The 27777-nt window shown below is 39.5% G+C and overlaps 1 protein-coding gene across 1 annotated transcript in view; it reads right to left on the bottom strand.

Annotated features, from left to right (window-relative positions):
- KIF4A (kinesin family member 4A) overlaps positions 1-27777 on the bottom strand; it is a 127637-nt gene that overhangs the window by 53467 nt on the left and 46393 nt on the right. Inside the window, exons 7-12 of the mRNA XM_065900334.1 lie at positions 22000-22116; positions 21194-21369; positions 14954-15015; positions 2025-2157; positions 262-320; positions 46-151 (exon numbers count right to left, since the gene is read on the bottom strand). Coding sequence (XP_065756406.1) covers positions 46-151; positions 262-320; positions 2025-2157; positions 14954-15015; positions 21194-21369; positions 22000-22116 — 653 coding nt within the window. The remainder of the gene's footprint in view (positions 1-45; positions 152-261; positions 321-2024; positions 2158-14953; positions 15016-21193; positions 21370-21999; positions 22117-27777) is intronic.

Below are 27777 nucleotides of genomic sequence, written 5' to 3'. Positions count from 1 at the left end.
AAACGAAAGCAATATGCCTATTTACACTGTCCCTACTTGGCTTACCGAGAGCTGGGTAATCACTTGCTGCAGGTTACGAATCATCTCTACATTTTCTTTTAGTTCTTGGTCTTCCAAAGTCTCCACTAGCTTTTGAAGATCCACTTTGCAGCTGAAAATTCAAGCAAAGGAACCCAAGGGTTAATCATACTGCAAAGGCCAGTGGGTCCATGATTATGTACTAAGGTGGTATAGGTCACAAACATCTGGTAGGAAACTTACGCTGCATGCTTCCTGAGCTCTTCTAGCTTGGCGTTCATTTTTTCATTCGCTTGTTCTGTCTGCAACAAAGACCCAGGAGATCATCAGTGGCACTGCCTGACAGCCTCACCTAATTAGGCCCTCTCTTCTGCTCCTATGGATTAAAACCTAGGTAGAGAGACTAACTCCTTTGCTGTAATAGAGGATTTAGTGGGCTTTGGTTATTTAGCGAGAAATGTGTTTTTTAACAGTCATGGAAATTAGCCCTTCAGTCAACATGAGCTACTAAAAATAGCATCCAAGCAGCTGGGTCTTATGCTTGCCATGAAGCTCAGACTATAGGGTGGAGCGTGAAGCCTTAATTCCATACAGAACTTTGCAACTGGGGGAAAAAGCAATACTTCCTGGCATGCTACGCCCTGCTGTTTGCAAAAAACCCACTTGCTTTAAAACTGCCTCCTACACTACACTGTTCCCTAGCCCCACCATAAGGACATTTAAAACATAAAAGGGCCTCACATTGAATATGAGCTGAGGGTTTTTTCAAGTTACACTATGTGATATGGTAGACTAGTTTTAGCAAAAGAAAGCAAGAAAAAGATGAGGCATAAGAATGATGGCAGAGAAGAAGAAATGGCAGAGAGGCAGCTACGTTTTGGGAAGGGTTACTGATATTTTCCATTTTATTTCAGTCACAGTATCTGTAACATGCTAGGTGCTGCAACAGATTTGGGAAGGATGGTTTATATAGGACAAAACTGTTGTGCTCGTTATGAAGTTCTGACAAGACATCAAACAATAAACCTATTGGGCAGCCATTGTAACAACCTTATAAAGGTCAGATGGGTACACGGCTAGAATAACAAGTACTGTCTGTTATGTGAGCCACACTCACATGTGAAGCACAGCTTCTAGAGTTACTTCAAAGACACAAAATGTAGCACTGGAGATAGAAAACTGTATATAAAAAAATCCCCTAGATCCCATTTTCACCCTTCTGCTAGTAATGGACATTACAATGGACCTAGGATTTGGCCCCCTTTAAAGAAATCTTTAAGCAGGTTACTCTTCCTTGACTGGAGTACACTGATTCGTGAAGGTGTATAAATTACAGATGTTCAATTACATTTTGGTGGGAACTCATTTTTACTTCTGGCAATCGCTGTGCTATCAAATATTGAGTTGTATTTAGACTAGTAGAACAATGTTAGTGACAGAGCCCACACACACTGATCCAGGAGGGTACTATCACACATGTAGTAGGACACAGAACTGGTGTAGTCAGTTACATAGTGATCCACTATTTGAAAATTAACCATATGTAAAAGGAGTTAAAATTAATTTTCCAGATGTTTTCTCTCTCCATGGCAGCTGTTAGGATGGGATATGAAATGTGACATTAGGGGAAGGGAGATAAAAAGGAACTAAAATCTTAGTGAGGAGAATTACTTGGTATTATGGATGATTAGGCAGAACTTAAGGTGACAGAAGGACCTGGTTCTTTCCTCTCTGATATTTTAGAACAAATCCACTTTAAAATAGGCTTCATGTAGATTCTTTGTGGTAGATATATATGTGTTCACGGCATAAGTCTTTTAATTTTTCTGTATGTTTGATTAAATGTTCTTGGATTTTCCCTGGAGGGGGCTCCAGGGAGGATATGGTAATATTAATTCATTTCTTTCCATGTAACTTGTCTCTCATAATGAGAAGCATGTTAAGTATTTCAGAAACTAAAGTTAGTAAATGTCCAGACTGGTAGTAGTTTAGTCTTGAAGCCTCACCAAAATGATCCTCTCCAACATCTGGGCTGTCTGACCAGCAGCCTCACTTAGACCACGACTTAATTTTTCATTCTCCTCTACCAGTGACTGATTCTTCTCCATTAGGGATTGTAGATTCTCTGATGGTTCCACACTAAGACAAAGAAAGTAACATATTAGAAAAGTACTTGTGGACTTCCCTGGTAGCACAGTGGTTAAGAATATGCCTGCCAATGCAGGGGACGCGGGTTCGATCCCTGGTCCGGGAAGATCCCACATGCCGTGGAGCAACTAAGCCAATGCGCCACAACTACTGAGTCTGCACTCTAGAGCCTGCGAGCCGCAACTACTGAGCCCGCGTGCCACAACTACTGAAGCCTGCATGCCCTAGAGCCCACGTGCCTCAACTACTGAGCCCACGCACTGCAACGACTGAAGCCCGCGTACTTTAGGGCCTGTGTGATGCAACTACTGAGCCTGTGTGCTGCAATTACTGAAGCCTGCATGCCTAGAGCCCGTGCTCCGCAACAAGAGAAGCCACCGCAATGAGAGGCCCATGCACTGCAATGAACAGTAGCCCTCGCTTGCCACAACTAGAGAAAAGCCCATGCACAGCAGTGAAGACCTAATGCAGCCAAAAAAAAAAGAAAAGAAAAGTTCCCGATTGATAACAGTTATATCAAAGGTGGATAAAAATATATATCCCATAGGCCTTAGGGTGGGATTGGTTTAAAATTACCCCCCAGAAGTCTAGAAAAAGCGTTCATTCCAATGTATACTTCCAGCCAGGTAGTATATTGGATAAATAAAAATGTATGCCTGAACTACTTTAAATTAATGGTTTGGAGGAAGGTAATAATTCAGAGCAAGAAATGGTTGCAACAAGAATGACTAACCTCTAGGTTTAGGATCTTGGTTTAAGATCTTTCTATTTATGCTATGTAGGTAAGAAGTAAAGGCTAACTAATAGCTAAGATACATGTTCTCTCCGGCTTCTCATTCTCAATCCCTCATTAAAGATTAGGGAACTAGAGAAGGAAGAGGTATGGGGGAGGTAGAAGTGACACTGCTAAGGGTCAAAATTTAAGCTAATCAACATAAGTCAATTACCTATTTGCTGTAAAGTTAGGGAAATAGCATTTAAGGAGTGAAAAAGTTGAAATGATGACCTGTGGCCACTAAGAACACATTTCACAACTCTCCATAAACAAGTGCTCCCTTCTAAATGCTTGCCTCCCTTCAAACTGATGACCCACAGCCTCCTGTTCATTTGTCTATCAATTTTTAATGGCTTAGAGTGGGTGGTGGCAACAATAGTATTAATTTCAAATAGGAGTGGAAGGGACAGAAATAGCTTCAAAGAACTTTTGGCATTTATACAGATTACTTGCTATCAGTTCCAGACTACTGAAACAGATCAATAAGAAGCAGTTTTGATTTGCTTTTTTTGTAATCCACTGGGATTAATTGCTCAAAAGACTAGAAAATAGGACTGGCAAAAAAAGATCAGAAGAAACATGAAGACTTGATCTGAAGGAAATGGAAGGGGAAAATGAATAGTTGTCAAGGATATAATAAAGAGAAAATAAGGACAGGGAACAGCTGTTCTCAATCTCAAGAAAGGACAGAAAAGGATTTCAGGAACAGATGCCCTCTCACCCAGTTTAAGATTTCCATGAAGTCTTATAGAAGATCTTAGCATGTTCTTTATCAAAAGTTAAGAGCAAAGCCACACCATAGGGTTTCATTACACTCTTGAGAATTTACTAGAACTCTTATGAAGGAATGTTCAACTGTGGATTATAAAAATAAACTACGAGTAAATTTAGTGTTAGTTTAGATTGCTCTGATTTCTTTATTGTTATTAAACTGAAAACTTCCACGCATCATTCATGCAAGTTGACAAGCTCCAAAGTAATGATACTTTTAACTCAATAGTTTTTTTCCTCTAAAAATTTCCAAGGTTTCTCTAAACCGGGGAAAATACAATGTAAACCAATGTTTCCTCTTTCAGATGCTATTTAATTGCCAATGCTAGTAGGATTCCTCAGTTGAGCATGTGAAAATTGACAAACACGTGCAGAAAATCTATACAAAAGCTTCAATGACACACATTCACAAAGAAAAGAATATAACCTAAGGAAAAAAGCAAAAAAAAATCATGTATATAAACTGTACATTTTGTAAAAAGCCTTAAGAAATGTCTCTAAAGATATAAATATACATTTTTGAGAAAAGTAGCATCATTATTTCTCTGTAAAACATTGAACAATTGAGTTACATTGTTTCATTCATCAACTGTTTCTTAGAATCTGTTACTTTTGTAGCTAAAACTATATCCTATAGGATATTCTAGGTAGTTGGAAGTCTGGAATGGTTTTCATTAGTCTTGTCTTACATGAAACAGGTCTGTGCTAAATTGAAAGAAAAGATGGGTCAATTGCTTCTAAACTGGCTATACTAGAACAGGTCTTTAGGAGACCCTTTAAGAGATCCAAGCTTTCCTCAGTTCCTTTATCCAACATTTAAAAAATATTATCAGGAAACCAAGATTAAATGACCCAAAGAGGGAGAGTTACAAAGAGAAGGGCAGTCATTTCTGGGTGATAAAACTATGACAAATTTTAAGATTTATTCTTTATACTTTTCTAAATGTCCTACAAGAAGCAAGGTATCACTTTTATAATCAGAAAAAATGATTGAGTTATTGAAAATAAGGACATTAAAAGAAAATAGGTCCACACCAAACACAAGTATAAACTCCAAATGGAAAAATGAAATGTAAAAAATAAAACCAACACAAGTACTAGAAGAAAACATGGGTGATTTCCTCTTTAATCTTGGCATAGAGAAAGCTTCTTAACTATGAAGCAAAATCCAGAAACATGAGGAGAATGTAAACAGTGTAGCGACTTTGGAAAACAGTTTGGCAGTTTCTTTAAAAGTTAAACATACAACCCAGAAATTCCACTTCTAGGTATCTACCCAATAAAAAACATATGTCCATACAAAAACTTGCAAGTGAATATTCATGGAAGCATAATTCATAATATTCACAAAGTTGAAACAACCCAAAAGTCCATGAACTGGTAAATGGATAGACAAAATGTGGTATATCCAGACAATGGAATACTATTTAGCAACGAAAAGGAATGAAGTACTGATAATCTCAGAAACATTATAGATGAAAGAAGCCAGACAAAAAGTCCACATACTGTAAGATTCCACATACATGAAATGTCCACAATAGGCAAATCGTGTAGAAAAAGACAGCAGATTAGTGATTACCTGGGGCTGGGAGTGGGAACAGGAGTGAGTGCAAATGGGCACAAGGGATCTTTCTGGGGTGACGGAAATGTTCCAAAATTGGATTGTGGTGATAGTTGTACAACTCTGTAAGTTTACTAAAAACCATTGAATTGTACACTTAAAATTAGTTAATTTAATGGTATGTAAATTATATCTCAATAAATCTAGAGGCTAAAATATCTGGAGGCAATAAAAAAATGATGGATAAACTTTTTACTACATAAAGAGTAATTTTTTGGCCCGCCTGAGCTGAGGTGTTGGTGGCAGCCATTCCGCACTAGGAACTCCAGTCAGAAGAGCCAGGTGAGAGGCCTCTGCACATGGCCCCTGTGAGCAAGTGAATCCCAACTAAGCACAAAGGGGGAAAAAAAGGTCATCTCAGAGCTGTGACTATTTTCAAGGCCACTGTTTTTCCCTGTGGAACACTGCCTTTGGGGCAAAACAAGGAAGGAGCAGCTGATTCTAATGTGCAGTGCAGAAGGAGAGCCACTGCAGGTCAGCTTCCCCAATTCTAAAGGCACTCCAGCCGTGTGGTTGACAGGGTCTGGGTGCTCCGGCTGGGTGTCAGGCCTGAGCCTCTGAGGTGGGAGAGCTGAGTTCAGGACACTGGACCACCAGAGACCTCGTAATATCAATTGGCACGAGCTCTCCAAGAGATCTCTGTCTCAATGCTAAGACCCAGCTCCACTCAACAACCAGCAAGCTCCAGTGCTGGATACCCCATGCCAAACAACTAGCAAGACAGGAACACAACCCCACCCATTAGCAGAGAGGTTGCCTAAAATCATACTAAGTTCACAGACACTCCAAAACGCACCACAAGATGCAGTCCTGCCCATCAGAAAGACAAGATCCAGCCTCATCCACCAGAACACAGGCACCAGTTCCTTCCACCAGGAAACCTACACAACCCACTGAACAAACCTTAAGCACTGGGGGCAGACCCCAAAAACAACGGAAACTACAAGCCTGCAAAAAGACCCCAAACACGGTAAGTTAAGCAAAATGAGAAGACAGAGAAACAAGCAGCAGATGAAGGAGCAAGGTAAAAACCCACCAGGCCAAACAAATGAAGAAGAAAAAGACAGTCTACCTGAAAAAGAATTCAGAGTAAGGATAGTAAAGATGATCCAAAATCATGGAAACAGAATGGAGAAAATACAAGAAACGTTTAACGAGGATGTAGAAGAACTAAAGAGCAAACAAATGATGATGAACAACACAAAAAATGAAATTAAAAATTCTCTAGGGGCTTCCCTGATGGTGCAGTGGTTAAGAATCCACCTGCCAAGGCAGGGGACACAGGTTCAAGCCCTGGTCTGGGAAGATCCCACATGCTGCGGAGCAATTAAGCCCGTGCACCACAACTGCTGAGCATGAGCTCTAGAGCCCATGAGCCACAACTACTGAGCCTGCGCACCACAACTACTGAAGCCCGTGCACCTAGAGCCTGTGTTCCGCAACAAGAGAAGACACTGCAATGAGAAGCCTGTGCACCGCAACAAAGAGTAACCCCTGCTCGCCACAACTACAGAAAGCCCGTGTGCAGCAACGAAAACCCAAGGCAGCCAAAAATAAATAAATTTATATTTTAAAAAAATTTCTAGAAGGAATCAATAGCAGAATAACTGAGGTAGAAGAACAGATAAGTGACCTGGAAGATAAAATAGTGGAAATAACTACCACAGAGCAGAATAAAGAAAAAAGAATGAAAAGAATTGAGGACAGTCTTAGAGACCACTGGGACAACATTAAACGTACCAACATTCAAATTATAGGGGTCCCAGAAGAAGAAGAGAAAAAGAAAGGGATTGAGAAAATATTTGAAGAGATTATAGTTGAAAACTTCCCGAATATGGGAAAGGAAATAGTCAATCAAGTCCAGGAAGCGTAGAGAGTCCCACAGAGGAAAAATCCAGTGAGAAACATGCCAAGGCACATATTAATCAAACTATCAAATATTAAATAAAAAGAAAAAACATGAAAAGCAGCAAGGGAAAAGAAACAAATAACATACAAGGGAATCCCCATAAGGTTACCAGCTGATCCTTCAGCAGAAACTCTGCAAGCCAGAAGGGAGTGGCAGGACATATTTAAAGTGATGAAAGGGAAAAACCTACAACCAAGATTACCCTACCCAGCAAGGATTTCATTCAGATTTGACAGAGAAATTAAAACCTTGACAGACACACAAAAGCTAAGAGAATTCAGCACCACCAAACCAGCTTTACAGCAAATCCTAAAGGAACATCTCTAGGCATGAACCACAAGAGAAGGAAAAGACCTACAATAACAAACACAAAACAATTAAGAAGATGGTAATAGAAACATACATATCGATAATTACCTTAAATGTAAATGGATTAAATGCTCCAACCAAAAGACATAGACTGGTGGAATGGATGCAAAAAAAAGATCCGTATATATGCTGTCTACAAGAGACCCCCTTCAGACCTAGGGACACATACAGACTGAAAGTGAGGGGATGGAAAAAGATATTCGATGAAAATGGAAACCAAAAGAAAGCTGGAGTAGCAATTCCCATATCAGACAAAATAGACTTTAAAATAAAGACTATTACAAGAGACAAACAAGGACACTACATAATGTTCAAGGGATCAATCCAAGAAGATATAACAAGTGTAAATATTTATGCACGCAACATAGGAGCACCTCAATACATAAGGCAAATGCTAACAGCCATAAAAGGGAAAATAGACAGTAACACAATAATAGTAGGGGACTTTAACACCCCACTTTCACCAATTGACAGATCAACCAAAATGAAAATTAATAAGGAAACACAAGCTTTAAATGACACAATAAACCAGATAGATTTAATTGATATTTATAGGACATTCCATCCCAAAACAGCAGGCTACACTTTCTTCTCAATTGCACATGGAACATTTTCCAGGATAAAGCACATCTTGGGTCACAAATCAAGCCTTGGTAAATTTAAGAAAACTGAAATCATATTAGAAATAAATTACAGAGAAAAAATGTAAAAAACACAAACACACGGAGGCTAAACAATACATTACTACATAACCAAGAGATCACTGAAGAAATAAAAGAGGAAATCAAAAAATACCTAGAGACAAATGACAATGAAAACACGACAATCCAAAACCTATGGGATGCAGCAAAAGCTGTTTTAAGAGGGAAGTTTATAGCAATACAATCCTACCTGAAGAAACAAGAAAAATCTCAAATAATCAATCTAATGTTACATCTAAAGGAACTAGAGAAATAAAAAACAAAACCCAAAGTTAGTAGAAGGAAAGAAATCATAAAGATCAGAGCAGAAATAAATGAAATAGAAACAAAGAAAACAATAGCAAAGATCAATAAAACTAAAACCTGATTCTTTGAGAAGATAAACAAAATTGATAAACCTTTAGCCAGACTCATCAAGAAAAAGAGGGAGAGGACTCAAAATCAATAAAATTAGAAATGAAAAAGGAGAAGTTACAACAGACACCACAGAAATACAAAGCATCATAAGAGACTACTACAAGCAACTCTATGCTAATAAAATGGACAACCTGGAAGAAATGGCCAAATTCTTAGAAAGGTATAACCTTCTGAGACTGAACCAGGAAGAAATAGAAAGTATGAACAGACCAATCACAAGTAATGAAATTGAAACTGTGATTAAAAATCTTCCAACAAACAAAAGTCTAGGACCAGATGGCTTCACAGGTGAATTCTATCAAACATTTAGAGAAGAGCTAACACCTATCCCTCCCGAACTCTTCGAAAAAACTGCAGAGGAAGGAAGACTCCCAAACTCATTCTATGAGGCTACAAACAGCCTGATACCAAAGCCAGACAAAGATGTCACAAAGAAAGAAAATTACAGACCAATATCACTGATGAAGATAGATGCAAAAATCCTCAACAAAATACTAGCAGACAGAATCCAACAACAAATTTAAAAGGATCATACACCATGACCAAGGGGGATTTATCCCAGGATGCAAGGATTCTTAAATATACCAAATCAATCAATGTGATACACCATATTAACAAATTGAAGAATAAAAACCATTTGATCATCTCAATAGATGCAGAGAAAGCTTTGACAAAATTCAACACCCATTTATCATAAAAACTCTCCAGAGAGTGGGCCAAGAGGGAATTTACCTCAACATAATAAAGGCCATATACGACAAACCCACAGCAAACATTCTCAATGCTGAAAAACTGAAAGCATTTCCTCTAAGATCAGGAAAAAGACAAGCATGTCCACTCTCGCCACTATTATTCAACATAGTTTCAGAAGTCCTAGCCATGGCAATCAGAGAAGAAAAAGAAAAAAAAGGAATACAAATTGGAAAAGAAGAAGTAAAACTGTCACTGTTTGCAGGTGACAAGATACTATACATAGAGTATCCTAAAGATGCCACCAGAAAACTACTAAAACTAATCAATGAATTTGGTAAAGTTGCACGATATAAAATTAATGCACAGAAATCCCTTGCATTCCTATATACTAACAACGAAAGATCAGAAAGAGAAATTAAGGAAACAATCCCATTCACCAACCATTGCAACAAAAAGAATAAAATACCTAGGAATCAACCTACCTAAGGAGGTAAAAGACCTGTATTCAGAAAACTATAAGAGACTGATGAAAGAAATTAAAGACAACACAAACAGATGGAGAGATATACCATGTTCTTGGATTGGAAGAATCAATATTGTGAAAATAAGTATACTACCCAAAGCAATCTACAGATTCATTGCAATCCCTATCAAACTACCACTGGCATTTCTCACAGAACTAGAACAAAAAATTTCACAATTTATATGGAAACACAAAAGACCCCGAATAGCCAAAGAAGTCTTGAGGGAAAAAAACTGGAGCTGGAGGAATCAGACTCCCTGACTTCAGACTATACTACAAATTTACAGTAATCAAGACAATATGGTACTGGCACAAAAACAGAAATACAGATCAGTGGAACAGGATAGAAAGCCCATGATAAACCCACGCACCTATGGTCAACTAATCTATGACAAAGGAGGCAAGGATATACAATGGAGAAAAGACAGTCTCTTCAATAAGTAGTGCTGGGAAAACTGAACAGCTATATGTAAAAGAATGACATTAGAACACTCCTTAACACCATACACAAAAATAAACTCAAAGTGGATTAAAGACCTAAATGTAAGACCTGACACTATAAAACTCTTAGACGAAAACACAGGAAGAACACTCTTTGACATAAATCACAGCAAGATCTTTTTTGACCCATTTCCTAGAGTAATGAAAATAAAAACAAAAACAAACAAACAGGGCCTAATGAAACTTAAAAGCTTTTGCATAGCAAAGGAAACTATAAATGAGAGGAAAAGACAACCCTCAGAATGGGAGAAAATATTTGTGAACGAATCAATGGACAAACGATTAATCTCCAAAATATATAAACAGCTCATGAAGCTCAATATTAAAAAAAACTAACAACCCAATCAAAACATGGGCAGAAGACCTAAGTAGGCATTTCTCCAAATAAGACATACAGATGGCCAAAAGGCACATGAAAAGCTGCTCAACATCACTTATCATCAGAGAAATGCAAATCAAAATTACAACGAGGTATCACCTCACACCAGTTAGAATGGGCATCATCAGGAACTCTACAAACAACAAATGCTGGAAAGGGGGTGGAGAAACGGGAACCCTCTTGCACTGTTGGTGGGGATGTAAATTGATACAGCCACTATGGAGAACAGTAATGGAGGTTCCTTAAAAAACTAAAAATAGAATTACCATATGATCCAGCAATCTTACTACTGGGCATATACCCAGAGAAAACCATAATTCAAAAAGACACATGCACCCCAATGTTCACTGCAGCACTATTTACAATAGCCAGGTCATGGAAGCAACCTAAATGCCCATCGACAGATGAACGGATAAAGAAGATGTGGCACATATATACAATGGAATATTACTCAGCCATAAAAAGGAATGACATTGGGTAACTTGCAGAGACGTGGATGGACCTAGAGACTCTCATACAGAGTGAAGTAAGTCAGAAAGAGAAAAACAAATATCATATATTAACGCATATACGTGGAATCTAGAAAAATGGTACAGATGAACCCGTCTGCAAGGCAGAAATAGAGACACAGATGTGGAGAACAGACGTATGGACACCAACGGGGGAAAACCGCGGTGGGGTGAGGATAGTGGTGTGCTGTATTGGGTGATTGGGATTGACATGTATACACTGATGTGTATAAAATTGATGACTAATAAGAACCTGCTGTTTAAAAAAAATAAATACAATAAAATTTAAAAAATATTGTGGTAAAAAGCATAACATAAAAGTTACCATCTTAACCAGTAAATTTTAAGTGTACAGTTCAACAATGTTAAGTATATTCACATTGTTGTGCAAGGGATCTCCAAAAGTTTTTCACCTTGTAAAACTGAAATTCCATACCCATTATACAACAACTCTCCACACACACCCCCCAGTCTATTATTTTAGTTTTGTGCCACTGCTTCTAATGCTCTTTACCTTCACCTATGTGCACACAGAACTTTGCCTATATTTTCTTCTAGTTCTCTTGTAGGTTTTTTTTCCTTAAAAATTGTGGGGACTTCCCTGTTGGCACAGTGGTTAAAAATACGCCAGCCAATGCAAGGGACATGGGTTTGATCCCTGGTCTGGGAATATTCCCACATGCCGTGGAGGAACTAAGCCAGTGCGCCACGACTCCTGAGCTTGTGCTCTAGAGGCCGTGAGCCACAACTACTGAGCTCGCATGCCACAACTACTGAAGCCCCCACACCTAGAGCCCGTGCTCCACAACAAGAGAAGCCACCGCAATGAGAAGCCCACACAACGCAAGGAAGAGTAGCCCCCGCTTGCCACAACTAGAGAAAGCCCACGTGCAGCCATGAAGATCCAATGCAGGGAAAAATAAATAAATAAATAAATTTACATTAAAAAAATTGTGGTAAAAAACATATAACATAAAACTTACCGTCCTAACCATTTTTAAGTGTACAGTTGAGCAGCATTAAGTATATTTACATTGCTGTGAAATAGATCTCCAGAACTTTTTCACCTTGTAAAACTCAAATTATATACCCATTAAATAACAACTCCCTTTTTCCCCCTCCCCTAGCCCCTGGTAACCACCATGCTAGTTTCCATTTCTATGAATTCAAGTCCTTTAAATTCCTTATATAAGTGGAATCATACAGTATTTGTCTTTTTGTGACTGGCTTATTTCACTTACATAACGCCCTCAAGTTTCATTCATGTTGTAACATGTGATAGGATTTCCTTCCTTTTTAAGGCTGAATAATATTCTGTTGTATGTATATACCACATTTTATTTATCCATTCATACACTGATGGACATCTGTATTGCTTCTGCTTCTTAGCTACTTTTTATTTATTTAGTTAGTTAGTTTTTATAGAATATAGGAAGGTGTTTAAGCCCTTCCTATATTCTTTTTTTAAAATAAATTTATTATTTATTTATTTATTTTTGGCTCCATTGGGTCTTCACTGCTGCATGCAGGCTTTCTTTAGTTGCAGCAAGCAGGGGCTACTCTTCATTGCGGTGCACAGCCTTCTCATTGTGGTGGCTTCTCTTGTTGTGGAGCATGGGCTCTAGGCGCATGGGCTTCAGTAGTTGCGGCATGCGGGCTTAGTAGTTGTGGCTCGCAGGCTCTAGAGCACAGGCACAGTAGTTGTGGCGCACGGGCTTAGTTGCTCCACGGCATGTGGGATCTTCCTGGACCAGGGCATGAACCCATGTGCCCTGCATTGGCAGGTGGATTCTTAACCACTGTGCCACCAGGGAAGTTGTTAGCTACTTAAAAAAAAAATCTTTATTTACTTATTTGGCTGCATCAGGTCTTAGTTGTGGCATGCGGGATCTTTCGTTGCAGCACGTGGGCTCTTTGTTGTGTGCAGGCTTGTCTCTGGTTGAGGTGTGTGGGCTCCAGAGTGCAGGGGCTCAGCAGCTGCTGCGCACGGGCTCTCTAGCTGTGGCACGCAGGCCCCAGAGTGTGCAGGCTTAGTTGCCCCACAGCATGTGGGATCTTAGTTCCCCAACCAGTGATCGAACCCACGTCTCCTGCATTGGAAGGCAGATTCTTAACCAGTGAACCACCAGGGAAATCCCTCTTAGCTATTATGAATAGTGCTGTTATGAACATGGGTATGCAAATATCTCTTTGAGACCCTGTTTTCGATTCTTTTGGATATATACCCAGAAGTGTGATTGCTGGATCATATGGTAGTTCTATTTTTAATTTTCTGAGGAACCTCCATACTGTTTTCCATAGCAGTTACACCATTTTACAATCCTTTCAACAGTGCACAAAGGTTCTAATTTAATTTCTCCACATCCTCCTCATATCCTTTCCAACATTTGTTACTTTTTGTTATTTTTTGTTTTTCATAGTAGCCATCCTGACAGGTGTATGGTGATATCTCATTTTGGTTTTGATTTGCATTTCTCTGCTCTGAGTATATCTTTTTGTAAAACTCTGACTCTTAGACCATGATAATGTTTCACATACACTTCATATACCCAAAATATAAACAAACAATTAAAACTAACCAAGCAAGATGTAGTGGGAACCCACAATGGAATACAAACAGTAAGTCTGGGAAACAATATCTTGCCTGGATATTCTAAGCCTAAAGACAAAAGAATTATACATATATGCTGTAATCTAGTTCCTAAAAGTGTTTCTCACAGGGGTATGGGCTAGCAATTCCAAAATTATTTTACATGTATACTAGAACTGAACAAGTAAGTAAATAGAATGCAGATAAGGAGAGCTGGTTTTTCACTGCTAGAGAAAGAAGTTATAAATAAGGAGAGCGGGAGGATTAGAATAAACCCTGTAGTGTTGGACTGGAATCAGAGGTATCAGTCTAAAATCATGGTTTTTAATATATACACAGTTAGATAGACATAAAAATATAGATATATGTGTGGATTACTATACATACAGATATTTCCTAGCTCTACTCACTGAGAGGGCCTAGAAGTAATGACTTCTCAGTAACAATGAGCACACCTAGCACCCAGATCTGGTTTCTAAACACCATTTTCCAATAAAAAAAAAAAACCCAGGGCTCCTTGGACATATGGTTGATTCCAGAATTGGGGCAGGGAAAATAGAAGACAGGTGTGGAATATCTGGTAGAAATGCTTAAAAACTTGATAGCATGTTAAAGAATACAACAGCCACCCTGAAGGAGCTCCTAGTGGACAAAGCAGAAACAACAAATAAAACAAGCAATAAAACATAATGCTAGTATTGGATGTTAATGCATAGAATAAAATAAATACCCATGAGTCTATATGGCTATAAATACATAATGAAATAGATAAATGGTGGGAGGGAGAGACAGCTCTTCCTCATAGTAGAATTCCAATTAATAAATTTCTGAGGCCAGAACCTATGCTCTTTCTATTATACCAGGTTGTCTCAAAGCTAACTAGCTAGTCCTAAATAGACAGCAAGTTTGTTAAGTTCCCTACCTTGACACCAAGTGCTACCAGAAACTTTAGAATATCAGGGGAAAACAATCATAAGGAGAAAAAGGCTCTGTTAGAATATACATTTAAAATTAGTCTATGACTCTTACTTTATAGATCCAGGCAGGGTACCTCCATGGGCTTGCAGCAACAAGACCTGTAGCTGTTGTACCTGGAACAGGCAAAGAAAAATAGTCAGCTAGTTACCAATCAAAAGTTACTTATCAGGCTTCCCTGGTGGCGCAGTGGTTGGGAGTCCGCCGGCCGATGCAGGGGACACGGGTTCATGCCCCGGTTGGGAGGATCCCAAATGCCGCGGAGCGGCTGGGCCCGTGGGCCATGGCCGCTGAGCCTGCGCATCCAGAGCCTGTGCTCCGCAACGGGAGAGGCCACAGCAGTGAGAGGCCCGCGTACCGCAAAAAAAAAAAAAAAAAAAAAAAAAAAAAGTTACTTATCCCTTATCAGCAAAATTACCATGATTAGTAGTCGGGTAATCTTACTTGATACCTATGAAATCTAAAGCATATCTTAGGTATTACAGAAAGCAACATGGTTGATGATTCAATGATAAAAGGACAATCAGCATTACATGAATAACTAGTACTTAGAAGATGAGTTGTCTCTTTTACCTAAGCATCTTCATGAGTTTTATTTGAGAATCTATTTTTTTTAATTTATTATTATTATTTTTTAAAATATTTACTTATTTTGGCTGCACCAGGTCTTAGCTGTGGCACATGGGATCTTCGCTGTGGCATGTTTAGTTGCGGCACACCGACTTCTTAGTTGTGGCATGCACGTGGGATCTAGTTCCCTGACCAGGGATTGAACTCGGGCCCCCTGCATTGGAAGCACAGAGTCTTACCAACTGGACCACCAGGGAAGTTCCAGAGAACCTACTTTTTAAAAAAAATCAAACTTAGGGACTTCCCTGGGGGCGCAGTGGTTAAGAATCTGCCTGCAAGTGCAGGGGCCACGGGTTCGAGCCCTGGTCCGGGAGGACCCCACATGCTACGGAGCAGCTAAGCCCGTGTGCCACAACTACTGAGCCTGTGCTCGAGAGCCTGCAAGCCACAACTACTGAGCCTGTGTGCCACAACTACGGAAACCCGTGCGCCTAGAGCCCATGCTCTGCAACAAGAGAAGCCACCGCGATGAGAAGCCTGTGTACCACAATGAAGAGTAGCCCCTGCTCACCACAACTAGAGAAAGCCTGCTCGCAGCAACAAAGACCCAACACAGCCAAAAATAATTAATTAATTAATTTAAAAAATCAAACTTAGCACTGGGCTACGCAATGTGGGGGGTGGATACAAGAATAAACTCTTGTGGTTTATTATCCAGTTTACAATCTAGTTGATGAAGACAAGACTAAGGCCTGAAAATGTAAGAAATAACACAAGACAGAAGATACTAGTCATCAAGTATAGTTAAGTACTTTAGGGTTCTGAGAAGAAGCAAATTAATGAAATCCCAAAATAGTCCAAAGGAGGCTTCGTGGAGACAGATCTTAAACCAGAGTGAATGTGCAATCAACCTCTCCATTCCCTCTTATGATAAAAGAGGAGCTGCTCTGCTTGAGCTTTGGATCCCAAGTCTTCTTGCCTTCTGATAAATCCTATTCTGGGGACTTCCCTGGTGGTCCAGTGGTTAAGACTCCATGCTCCCATTGCAAGGGGCCCAGGTTCAATTCCTGGTCAGGGAACTAGATCCCACATGGCACAACTAAAAGCCTGAATGCCACAACTAAAATATTCCACGTGCCTCAACTAAGACCCGGTGCAGCCAAATAAATAAATAAATAAATGAGTAAATAAATTAAAAAAAATCTTATTCTATTTGTTATCTGTTCTCTCTTCTATATCTTTGACTTCTCCCCTTTTACAGAATCCTTCCTACTAAGATTAAAACATGTTCAAGTCTCTCCCATCTTAAAACAAAACAAAACAAAAGCACCTTTCCCAATCCCACTTCCTATCTCTTTTGCCCAATTTCTCTCCTTCACAAAGTTTAACAGAATAGTCTACACCCACTGCCTCCATTTCCTTTTGCTCTTCTCTCACTTGCTCTTTAACCTATTCTAACCTGATTTGTGCCCACAACATTCCGCTGAAATAACTCTTGATAATGTCACCAATGATCGGCATGTCACTACGTCCCATGGGCATTTTTCAGTCTTCATTTTATTTGACTGTTTGGTAGCATTTGGGTTACCAGATGCCACTCTTTCTTGCTTTTCCTTCTATTCTTCAAGCTGATCTTCTAAGTCTCTTAGTTCATCTTTGATCCAATTGTCCTTTAAATGATAAAGTTCCTCAAAGCTCACTCACTTTCTCTCCTTAAAGTCTCATCTCTGACTATGGTTTCAATTACCATCTATAAACTGGTGACTCCCAAATTTATCTCAAACACAGATCTTTCTGAATTTAGAACCCTTTTTTTAATGCAATATCACTAGTATTTTACATTTATTATCACATCATTATTTCCAAAGCATGACAACACATGTGATTTCACTTGGTCCACATAGATTTCTAAAGCATTTACAGGGAACAAGGATGTTTGATAGGGAGAAACTGGTATTTTATCTCCATTTTATGAAAAGGAGCCTTCAGGCAGAAAGCTTAGGGGGGATTTGCTGGCCATCAGTGAAGGAATTGCTGGTAGGGGGGCGCTGTTCCCTCCAATCCAGCTATCTCTCCCTTGCAACCTGCAAGTAAGGCTTATCAGAGTTACTATACCACTGCAGGGAGAAGAGCTTTCTCTGTTCCTTGATAAGCCACTACTGCTCCATCTTGGAGAGACAGTGGGAAAAGTCAAGGGCAGGATATCAGGAGACCTGGTTCCTCCATCAGCCTGCCCTGAACCACCTATATTCATTTCTTAGACCCCAGTGTCTTAAAATGGGAATAAAGATATCTGCTGTGTTCACTGGCTTATTATGATGATAAAATTAAATAATGAATATAAAAGGGTTTTTTTTTGAACCATAATCATATATGAATGTCAAGGTGAGACAGGAAATCTGAAAGGAAGGGAGCTTCTTTGAGGCCTGAGTCTAGCCCCTGGAGCCAGACACTACGCAAGATGGTTTAGACATAATATCCTGTTTAATCCTCAAATCAGCCCAGGGAGCTGAGTATTACTATTATTAGATCCCCTTAGTTTTTCTGAATTTAGAACCTTTATATTCAAATATCTACTTAATATTTCTGCCTAGTTTTCTGCTATCCCAAACCTGGTCCTTCTCCAGTATACTCTAGGTCAGTGAATATGCAGTTTCACATGCCAGAAAGCTGGGTGTCATACCCTCACCCCCTTATCTAATCCACTGGTCACTTCTTTCTATCACTTTCTAAGCCACCATTTCTCTCTCTGGACTACTGCAGTAACTTCTTAAGTGGTCTCTATGAGTCTACTTTTGCTCCACTATAATCCATTTCCACACAGCAGCCATACCATTTTTTAAAAGTGGAAATGATCAATGTTGCCACCTTGCTTAAAATCGTTTTTAACGTAGTACATGAGGCCTTGATCAGGCCTCTGCTTCTTCTCTAGTCTCAGACTGGAACACCCTTTCCTTGCTCTCTCCACTCTAGCCACACTGGCATTCTGAGTTCTTCAAATGCACTGTATTCCTAACTCAAGATCTTTGCAGACATGCTATATGCCTGGCACTGTTCTAAATGCTTTACATGTATTAATTCAGTTAACCCTCACAAAAACCCTATGAAGCAGGTACTATTATTATTTCCATTTTACAGATAGGGAAACTGAGGCACAGAGAACTTGCCCCGGGTAAATAGCTAGTGAGGTATAGAGCCAGGATTTGAACCCAGGCAGCCTGGCTGCAGTGTCAATGCTGTTTCCCATCATACTTTGCTACACATGCTATTTCTTCTTCCTGGAATTCCCTTCTTTCTTTTCTGCATAGATGATTCCTGCTCAGTCCCTCAGATCTCAGCTCAAATATAACTACTTCAGGGAAGCCTTCTCAGATTAGATATTTAACAGAAGATCCTGTTCCATACTTTCACAGTGCCCTATAGCACACTATCCCAGTTTATAATGATATGTTGGTATGACTGTGTGTTTAATGTTTGTCTCCCCCACTAGGCAATAAATTCCATGAACGCAGAAACTGTGTCTGCTTTGCTTAACAATGTATCCCAGCACAGTACCTGGCACATAACAGTGTTCAATAAATATTTATTGTTGGAATGGATGAACAAATAAATGACCAGGAAAAAGAGCATTTTTGGCAATAGGAATACACATGAAAGAAAACAGAGGAGCAGGACTGAGTAAGGTATTTTACAATTGAGATGATTCTGTGAACAGGTAAATTATTTATATTTTCTATAGTGAACCCTAAGAGGGAAGGAAATAAAGGAGGATAAGGGGAAGGAAGACAACAGATTGAATGAATGGTAATTATTATCACTGAGGAGGAAGGCCAGAGACGGAGTGAACACTAGACAGCTGGGAAACACTAGATTCCCATTGGGAAGAGTGCTACACAAAGAAAACCTGACCCTCTCCAAGGGGTCAACCCAACCACCTGCCCTCTTAGCTCCTCTGCCAGAGATACTGAGCTGCTGCACAGTCATACTGATACTACCACAAATTCATGTTCCTAGTCAGCTACTTCTTCAATTTCCGTGATTTTAAGCCTTCTGTGGTTACCTCAGTCCCTCTACCCTATCATCATCTGCTTGCTTGCTCTCAGAAGATGACCTTGCCTCCTACTTCACTGAGAAGATAAAGATCGTCAGGCTGAAAATTGCTCAATTTCCCTTCTTCTTCCTCTAAATTAGTGTCACTGTATTCTTCCTATCCTAACCTCTTTTCTTCTAGTCTTGGGGGTAAGTATCCCTTCTACTGTCTAAAGCAAAGCCCTCTTTATTTGTGCTCAGGATCTCAACTAAGAGATGACCCCTTATCAACTCATCCCTATTCTCAGTTTTAGTCTCTCCCAACTGGTTCTTTCACATGTTCAAGTCTCTTCCATATTTTAAAAACAAGCAGATTTACATCCCTTGACCCTTGACTACCAGCTATTGTCTTCTTTCATCTTGCCTTCTTGAAAGAAGAGCCTAACAACTTCCTCCACTTCCTTATCTAGCATTCACTGTCCATCCCATAGCAATCTGCTCCTATCATTCCCCTGACCCTCTTCTCACTCTTTGTTGATTAAAAAAAAAAATCAATGGACACTTTTCAACCCTTATCTTACTTTACACTTTATAAATTTATACTTTCAGTAGCCCTCCTTGAAACTTTCTTCTCTTGTCTTCCATGAACCACTGATTTTCTTCCTGCCTGTTTGCTCCTTCTTCATCTCTCTTGTCTTCTACTCCTTTCCCCCTTCCTTAAATGCTGCTGTTACCCCTGAGTTCTGCTAGGCTTCTTCTCTCTTCTTGTCCATTTGCTCATTCAGCAAATATTGAGGAAGTGCCTTTAACGTGCCGGGCACTCTTTGATCTCATCCACTCCATAACTTCAGATACCATCTAAATGCTGATGACTCTCAAATCTGTATCTTCAGTTCAGACCTCTCTACATTAAACCCACATACCCAGCCATGTTTGAACAACTCTTAGATGTCCCACAAGCCCTTCAAATTCAAAATGCCCAAAACTGAATTTCATCATTTCCATTTCCCTACCTGACCCTGTTTTTCTTCCTATATTCCCCGACTCAATGATTATTACTACCATTTATTCAGTTGTCCAAGCAAGAAACCTGGGAATCAACTTTGATTCTCCCTACCTACCCTTCCACGTCACATGTGTCACCACATATGTAAGCTCTATACATTCTACCTCCTTGTTTTTTGTTTCTAATTTGTCCCCCTTTCTTCATCTCTATCGCTACTGTCTTTAGTTCAGGCCATAGTTCTCACCTGAGTTATTATAATACCCTAATTTATTTTCTTACTTCTAGTCATGCCCACCTCTAATCCACTTTCTATATACTTGCTAGAGTAATCTCATTTCAACATGTTACCCTCTTACTTAAATCTTTCAGTGGCCCCCTACAGCTTTCAGGTTGAATTCCAAATCCTTTAACAAGTTATATAAGGACCTTTGGGATCTGACTCCTGCCTACCTCTCTTGCCTCATCTCTTACTGCTCACTTCTTTATCAGTGAAATCTCCAGTGCCACTCCCTAATCTTAAATATGACCAAAAACCTGTTAATAGGAGTTACTTTAAGATTTCCCCAAACTAACATAATGCTTAACCAACATCTCTAAAATTCTGGTAGAGGAGAAGCTGAGAAATAGGAGCTCTACCATTCCACTCACACACTTGTAATTTTTCCCATCAAATGTCAAGTTCCTTCTACCTGTTGCTTCAGATGATTAAGTTCAGCCCTCTGGGGATCAATATTAACAACAGGTTTGTTCTTGATTTTTCTTGCTCTGTCAGCATAGCGAAGAGTATTTAATGTTTCCTCTAGATTGGAGTCAGCAGGACTCACACAGGCTATCATAAGAGTGTGGCTATTACCTCCTAGAGAATCTGAAAAAGAACAAGGGAAGGAAATGAAATCAAACAAGTAGGATGCAAGCAAAACTGTCCGTTTTGGTTGGTGACTTCAATCTCAGAGCTGTAAGAAAAAAATTCTTAAGTATCTACAAGTTTCCTATTGTGTCAATATAAAAACATTAAGATTTTTGTTGTATAAAATGATATAGTTTAGAATCCTATTGCATGTGTCCTCGTTCTTAAGAGAGACTGTGACTTCAGCAGTTAATCAGGTTAAAACAAAAAAAAACTTACTGGGCCAAATTAGGAGTCACTATTAGGATTAAAATTTCTTTGGATGCCCCCTCTAGGTAGATCTTAACTCCTTAGGGAATTCTTCTTATCAGCAGTAATAAAGGCAGTAACTAAGTTCATTTTCAGGTACAAAGTACTAAGTACAGTTGACACGCTACATACAGATATTTTGCCTCTCAAAGCCATATATGAAGACATTTTTCCATTACCTTAGAAGCCTGCTTGCCAACAGGTCTCTCTCCTGTTTATCAACTAGACAGCTCTGTATGTAATAGTCCAAAAATCTGGCTTTCTACCTGTTCTATCTTTCCTTTCTCAGCACTATCATTCTGAGTTACTCTCTTATTTTTAGAGGCACTTTGGGCTTACCTTGAAGCAGTCGAGTCAACTTGGAATCTCTGTAGGGCACAAAGCCACCCTTTTTGTCATCTCCAAGAGCACTGATTACATTTCCCAAGCATAGGAGGCCTCGGTTAATATTAATACCTAATAGCAGGAAACAAAATTTAAATTGCTTGGTAACATATACCCATGTTACCTAGGTAACATCTAACATATGCCTATCCTGAGAAAGAGATAAGAAATAAAGACCCTATAGAAATATTAAGTCAGCAATCTTAAAGAAACCTCTTAATCTTGTTCACTTTTCTGAGAGTGCCTCTTTTTTTTTTCAAACAGAAAGCTTCATAGAAATGAAAAACAACAGTATTTAAAAATCTTTAGGGGCTTCCCTGGTGGCGCAGTGGTTGGGAGTCCGCCTGCCGATGCAGGGGACATGGGTTCGTGTCCCGGTCCGGGAAGATCCCACATGCCGCGGCAGCGGCTGGGCCCGTGAGCCATGGCCGCTGAGCCTGCGCGTCCGGAGCCTGTGCTCCACAACGGGAGAGGCCACAGCAGTGAGAGGCCCGCGTATCGCAAAAAAAAAAAAAAAAAAAAAAAAAAAAATCTTTAGTGTTCTTATCAGATATTCTTATGCTCTTCGGGAAACAGGCCATATTTTTCCTAGGTGGTATAGGTAGAAATGGGAATAAACATGATGCTGGTAGAAGTTGGTGATATCCACTCTGATATTTTATTTTCTTTCCATCTCTTCCTCTTTCAAACAGTTGGTCTTCCAGTTAAGCAAAGTTCAAAGGACAAAGGTGAATGCACAATTGAGTCTGTTGGCACTTCTTGCCCTTTCCCATGGAAACAAAGCAGAGAGACAGATAACGATCACCACGACAATAACCACTTGTATAGTTATTTACAAGTGGTTATATATATTATCACACTTTTAATTATCACACTTAATTATCACACTTAATGCTTAAATTAATGCTGTGAAATTACATTAAAAGCTATTTTTATTATCATTATTTTAAATATCATTTTCAGTTTATTGATGACAGAACTAGCTCAAAGGTTAAATGACTTGTCTAAGGTCAAGTGGTACCACTAGCGGGTAAGTGGTAGGCCTGAGATTCCATCTCAGGATTGCAGTCAAATCCTATGCTCTGTCTATTATACCACAATGAAATACCTTTCCTCTTATTGCTTCAAATAGAGTAAAGGTTCTTTTCCACTTCTTAAATTCCAAGGTTTACTTTTTAAACATTGTAATAATCTCTGGGGTCCCTTGAAAGCCCCTGACCCTCCCATGGTTATGTTTACTACGGAAAGTCTATGTAGTATAATGGCTAAGTGCATGGGCAATGGTGTCAGATAGACCTAGGTTCTAATCCTGGCTCTGTCACTGATTAGCTATGCGATTTTGGGTAAGTTCCTCTATAAAATGAGGCAAATCTACCCACCTCGTTAGGTCGTGGTGGGGAGTTAATAAGATACCTTACACAAAACAAAGTTAAATGATATACAAATGGCATCATTATTGTTAGTGCTGTACTACTTTACTTATTCAGCCATACTTTGGACTCCCTTATAACCTGAAACAATTTTATCTACAAGATCCTGAACTCCAAAATTCCTCTCTGCATCCTACAACTATTCTTCCATTTCTTTCATGGATCCTGTTCTTCACCCTTATTGTGGCTACAAATATACTGATGCCTTCTCTCTTTTTTCTTTTTTCAGCTGCACCGTGTAGCATGTGGGATCTGAATTTCCCGACCAGGGATCGAACCCGTACTCCCTGAAGTGGAAGAGCGGAGTCTTAACCATTGGACTGCCAGGGAAGTCCCTATGACACTTTCTAATACTCCCAGTAGATCATCCTTCCTGGGCCTTAAACTACCTATTCCCTGCAGTCAATCATTTCAGTTATGTTTTCCCAAGCGCTCACTAGACCCATGGCCTTCTGCCCCATGACCTTCTGCCATTCCCACCGTGTCAATTCCCAGGCCTAGGTTAAACCAACTGTGTGTGTGAGCATGTGTGTGTGTGCGCGCGTGTGTAAGTTTCTGAAAGTCACATAACGAAATGGACTGGATCCATCCATTATAAAACACGCTATCTGACCTTGGCTGAACCCTTGGTCAATAGACAATCTTCTCTTCTTCATTCTTCCTTCACCACAGCAGCTATTCTAAACACTCATCATTTCCAAGACTGGAAATCTACCTTCACTCTATTAGTAGATGATTTCAACAGATACATTATGGTGATCAACTATTCACAAGGGCTCCCTAACCTTCCCTCTCCTCACTTCACAGTCTTTTCTTTGCTGTTACTGATTCCTTTGTCCTTCTCCTTGTTTCAGAGGAGGAAATAACTACCTTTATTTTCCCTTCAGCCTCTGCCAGTGTTTCTATTCCCTCCATTTTCCCAGGGACCCTGGATCCCTCGATCTTCCCCCTCCCTCTTAGATATTCAATTTATTTTTCCTTCACGAATTCCTTCTTTTCAGTCTATACACATGCTCAAATCTCCCCAACCTAAAACAAAAACAATTCCCTCAAGCAACTATCTCTTTCTTTTCCCTTTATTGCCAGTTGGAAGGGGTACCACTTTTCAGGGCTACTTATCCCATCCAGGATGTGAAGGAGATCCTGCTGAGATTGATCAAACCTCACCAATGCCTGTACTAATCCTCATATTAGTTCACTCCTTTCTCTTCTTTCCCCTTTTTAGCCAAACAGAACATTGTGCCATCTTATTGGCCCATATCCCATCTAGGATGTGAAGGAGAGACTGCTGAGGTTTTTCAAACCTGCTGAGCAAAATGTCCATCTATAGCTCCACAGGAACAACAATAAAAGTCCAGATGAACCCTGAGAAGAAATTATGGCTACTGTGATCTAAGCAAGAAGCACAGACTTAAGGATAAAAAGGCTGATTTTTTTTTTCTTCAAATGAGAGTTGGAGTTTTGGAATAGATAGGAGCAAGGGAAATGAATGTCTCTTTGGAAAGAAATCATCACAAAACAGCATTTGATTTCCTGTTGCTAAGAGAAAATTCTTGACATGGTTGGAGATTATATATTATAAAGACTGGGAAGAACATGACTGCAGAGACTTAAAAGTTTTAATCAAGGATGGCTATGGAGAAAATGCCCAGATAAAATTATAAGACCAGAAGTTCCTCTTCTCTCTAAAAGATTGAGAACAGACCAAGTGAGGAGAAGATCAAGAATACTACTTAACAGCTTTGGGTATTTGTTCACTAGGGCAACAAATAAATAATAAAGTAGAGATTTTAACTTTAAAAAGGGGCTAGAACTTCACAAGTATCATGGAGGCATGTTACAATTGGTTTCACAACTAGAATAAAAGGGTATATTGGTAACAGGAGAGAAAAACGAGGCAGAAGAGAAACGAAGCAGCTCTATATGCAGCAGCTCTCAACTGGGGACAATTTTGCTTCTTGCAGGACATTTGGCAATATCTGGAGACATTTTGGTTGTCACAACCTGTGAGGTCAGGGGGAGTACTACTGGCATCTAGTGGGTAGAGGGCAAGGGTACCACTAAACACCCTACAATGCTCTGGACAGTCCCTGCCCCCCAATATTGTTTGACACAAAATGTCAATAGTGCCACAGCTGAGAAACCCTGCTCTATATGTGAAGAAAATATGTATGAGCCTAAGGCAGGTAGCACAGCCAAGAAGATTAGGGTGAAAAACAGAAGTAATATGATAGTATAGATATGGTCTGCCTAGCTACAAGGGGAATGATCTATTACTGCACAAGATCACAAGACTTACAGGAGTAACTACTAAGAGGGGATAGAGTGGAAAGGAACTTGATTGGGAGATAGAATCTTAGTTCAAACTCTGCCTCTCCCACTTATCAATGTGTGTGACCTTGGACAAGCCACTAAAACTTTCCTTTATCCATAAAACAGGTGTAATACATACCTTTACCTCATGAGGCTATGATAAAAATCAAATGTGATCTATAAAGTGCTACCTACATGTAAGTTATTATTAATAGGATAGAGGAACTTAGATTATCTGGATATTTGCTAAGTTACCTGACAGTGAAAGCAGAGCACCCATTAAATTCCTTATCTACTCTGATGACAATTTCTTCACCAGAAAGATACTGCAAGTGAAGAAGGAAATGGCAGTATCTTGAAGTTGGCCTTCAAGTTGACACACATGGAAGAACTGATTATGTAAGTAAAATGATGAGAATCTGGTTGTAGGGGACTGAGGTGCATGGTCAGACATCAGTATGCTAGATGGTAAGAAAACGTATCTCTAAAATTCAGGAAAAAAAATAGTTAAGTTTCTGGTACAGAAAGTCTAAAGGGGGAAAAGTATGAAAGGCTTTCAAAAAATAAAATTGTAATTATCTAGGCACATATTATTCCAATAAAAAATTGATACAGCTTCATAGGAACCAATGTAACAAATAAAATTATATACAAAAAGAACACAGAGAGCATTAGAGGAAATTCTGTTCAAACACAGGAGACTGACCACCAGCATTTCTTTCCCCCCTAAGATACCACTAAAAGGAATTTAAAAAGTAATAACCCATAAGATCACAGAGCACAGGAGAGGAAATATCCGTAGACAAGAGGTTTCAATGTGTTTTTAGAGCACAGGTAGAGAAGCAATAACTGACTCAGCAAGATGGAGGAGCCTCAATCTAAAGTGCCTGCAGAGGGACAATAATGACCACGACAGTGATAATAACAGCTAAGTTTATATAGTGTTTACTATGAGCCAGATACTGTTCTAGGAACTTTATGCTTATTACCTTACTTAATCCTCACAATAGTCCTATAAAGTGTGCATCAAGTATGATTATCTGTGTTGACAGATATGAGAGCTGAGGCACAAAAAGATTAGGTAACTTGCCTAAGGTCACATAGCTAATAAGGGGCAGAGTCAGGATTCAGATGGAGGCAGTCTGGCTCCCAAATCCATGATCTTAACCTCTATGCTCTATGGAAATGAGCAAATTTGCTCACTTAGAGGCACCAGGTACCTTGGAAAGAGGAGAGACTTGAGGCTGAAAAGACGGGGTTGGTAGAAAACATATTTAAAGAAAGCTTGAACTCTCACGTCGCCCCTCCAGAGCCATGTGACTACTGTGTCCCCCATTCTCAATCATTCCCAGTCTACTTAATGGGGTAGTTTTTCCAATACCCACCCATTGAAGTTGGTATTCTCTTGGGACTGTCTTAGGCTCTTTGCTTACTATATATACTCTTCCTGGGCTATGTCATCCTTGCCTAGAGTTCCAATAAACACCTATATTAATGACTCCCTCAAATTCCCATCTCCAAACCAGACCTCTTTCCTATTGTCCAAAGCTATATTTTGTCTGCCTACTGAATAACCTCCAGTGGGCTGTGCCCACGTGGCATTGCATAACACAGACTTGAACAACAGAATTCATCCTTCAGTGCAAATCTATTTCACTTCCAGCACTGTTCCTTTTCATTGTCTCACCACCTAAACAGTCATCCAACAAACAACAAACCTGTGACATCCTGGACTCTCCCTCTTTTCTCACCCCACACATCTGAGTCCTTATCATCATTTAGTGAATATGTTCAATATTCTAGGCACTGTGCTAGGCATTAGAGGTAGAAAGATGAATAAGTCACAATCCCTACTCTCGAGGAGTTAAAAATCTAAAGAGAGATAAACACACCAACAAAAACTATTTGCAAATATAATGTTAAAGGAAAAGGTAAGTATAGTAAAAATGGGTTCTCATAGGAGTGGGAATTGAAAATTTGAGCTGAACTG

The sequence above is a fragment of the Phocoena phocoena genome, chromosome X (genome assembly GCF_963924675.1).
Source record: "Phocoena phocoena chromosome X, mPhoPho1.1, whole genome shotgun sequence".
NCBI classification, from domain to species: Eukaryota; Metazoa; Chordata; class Mammalia; order Artiodactyla; family Phocoenidae; genus Phocoena; species Phocoena phocoena.
Note: the sequence above shows the minus strand (reverse complement) of the source record. Positions and strands in the feature narration are given on the sequence as shown.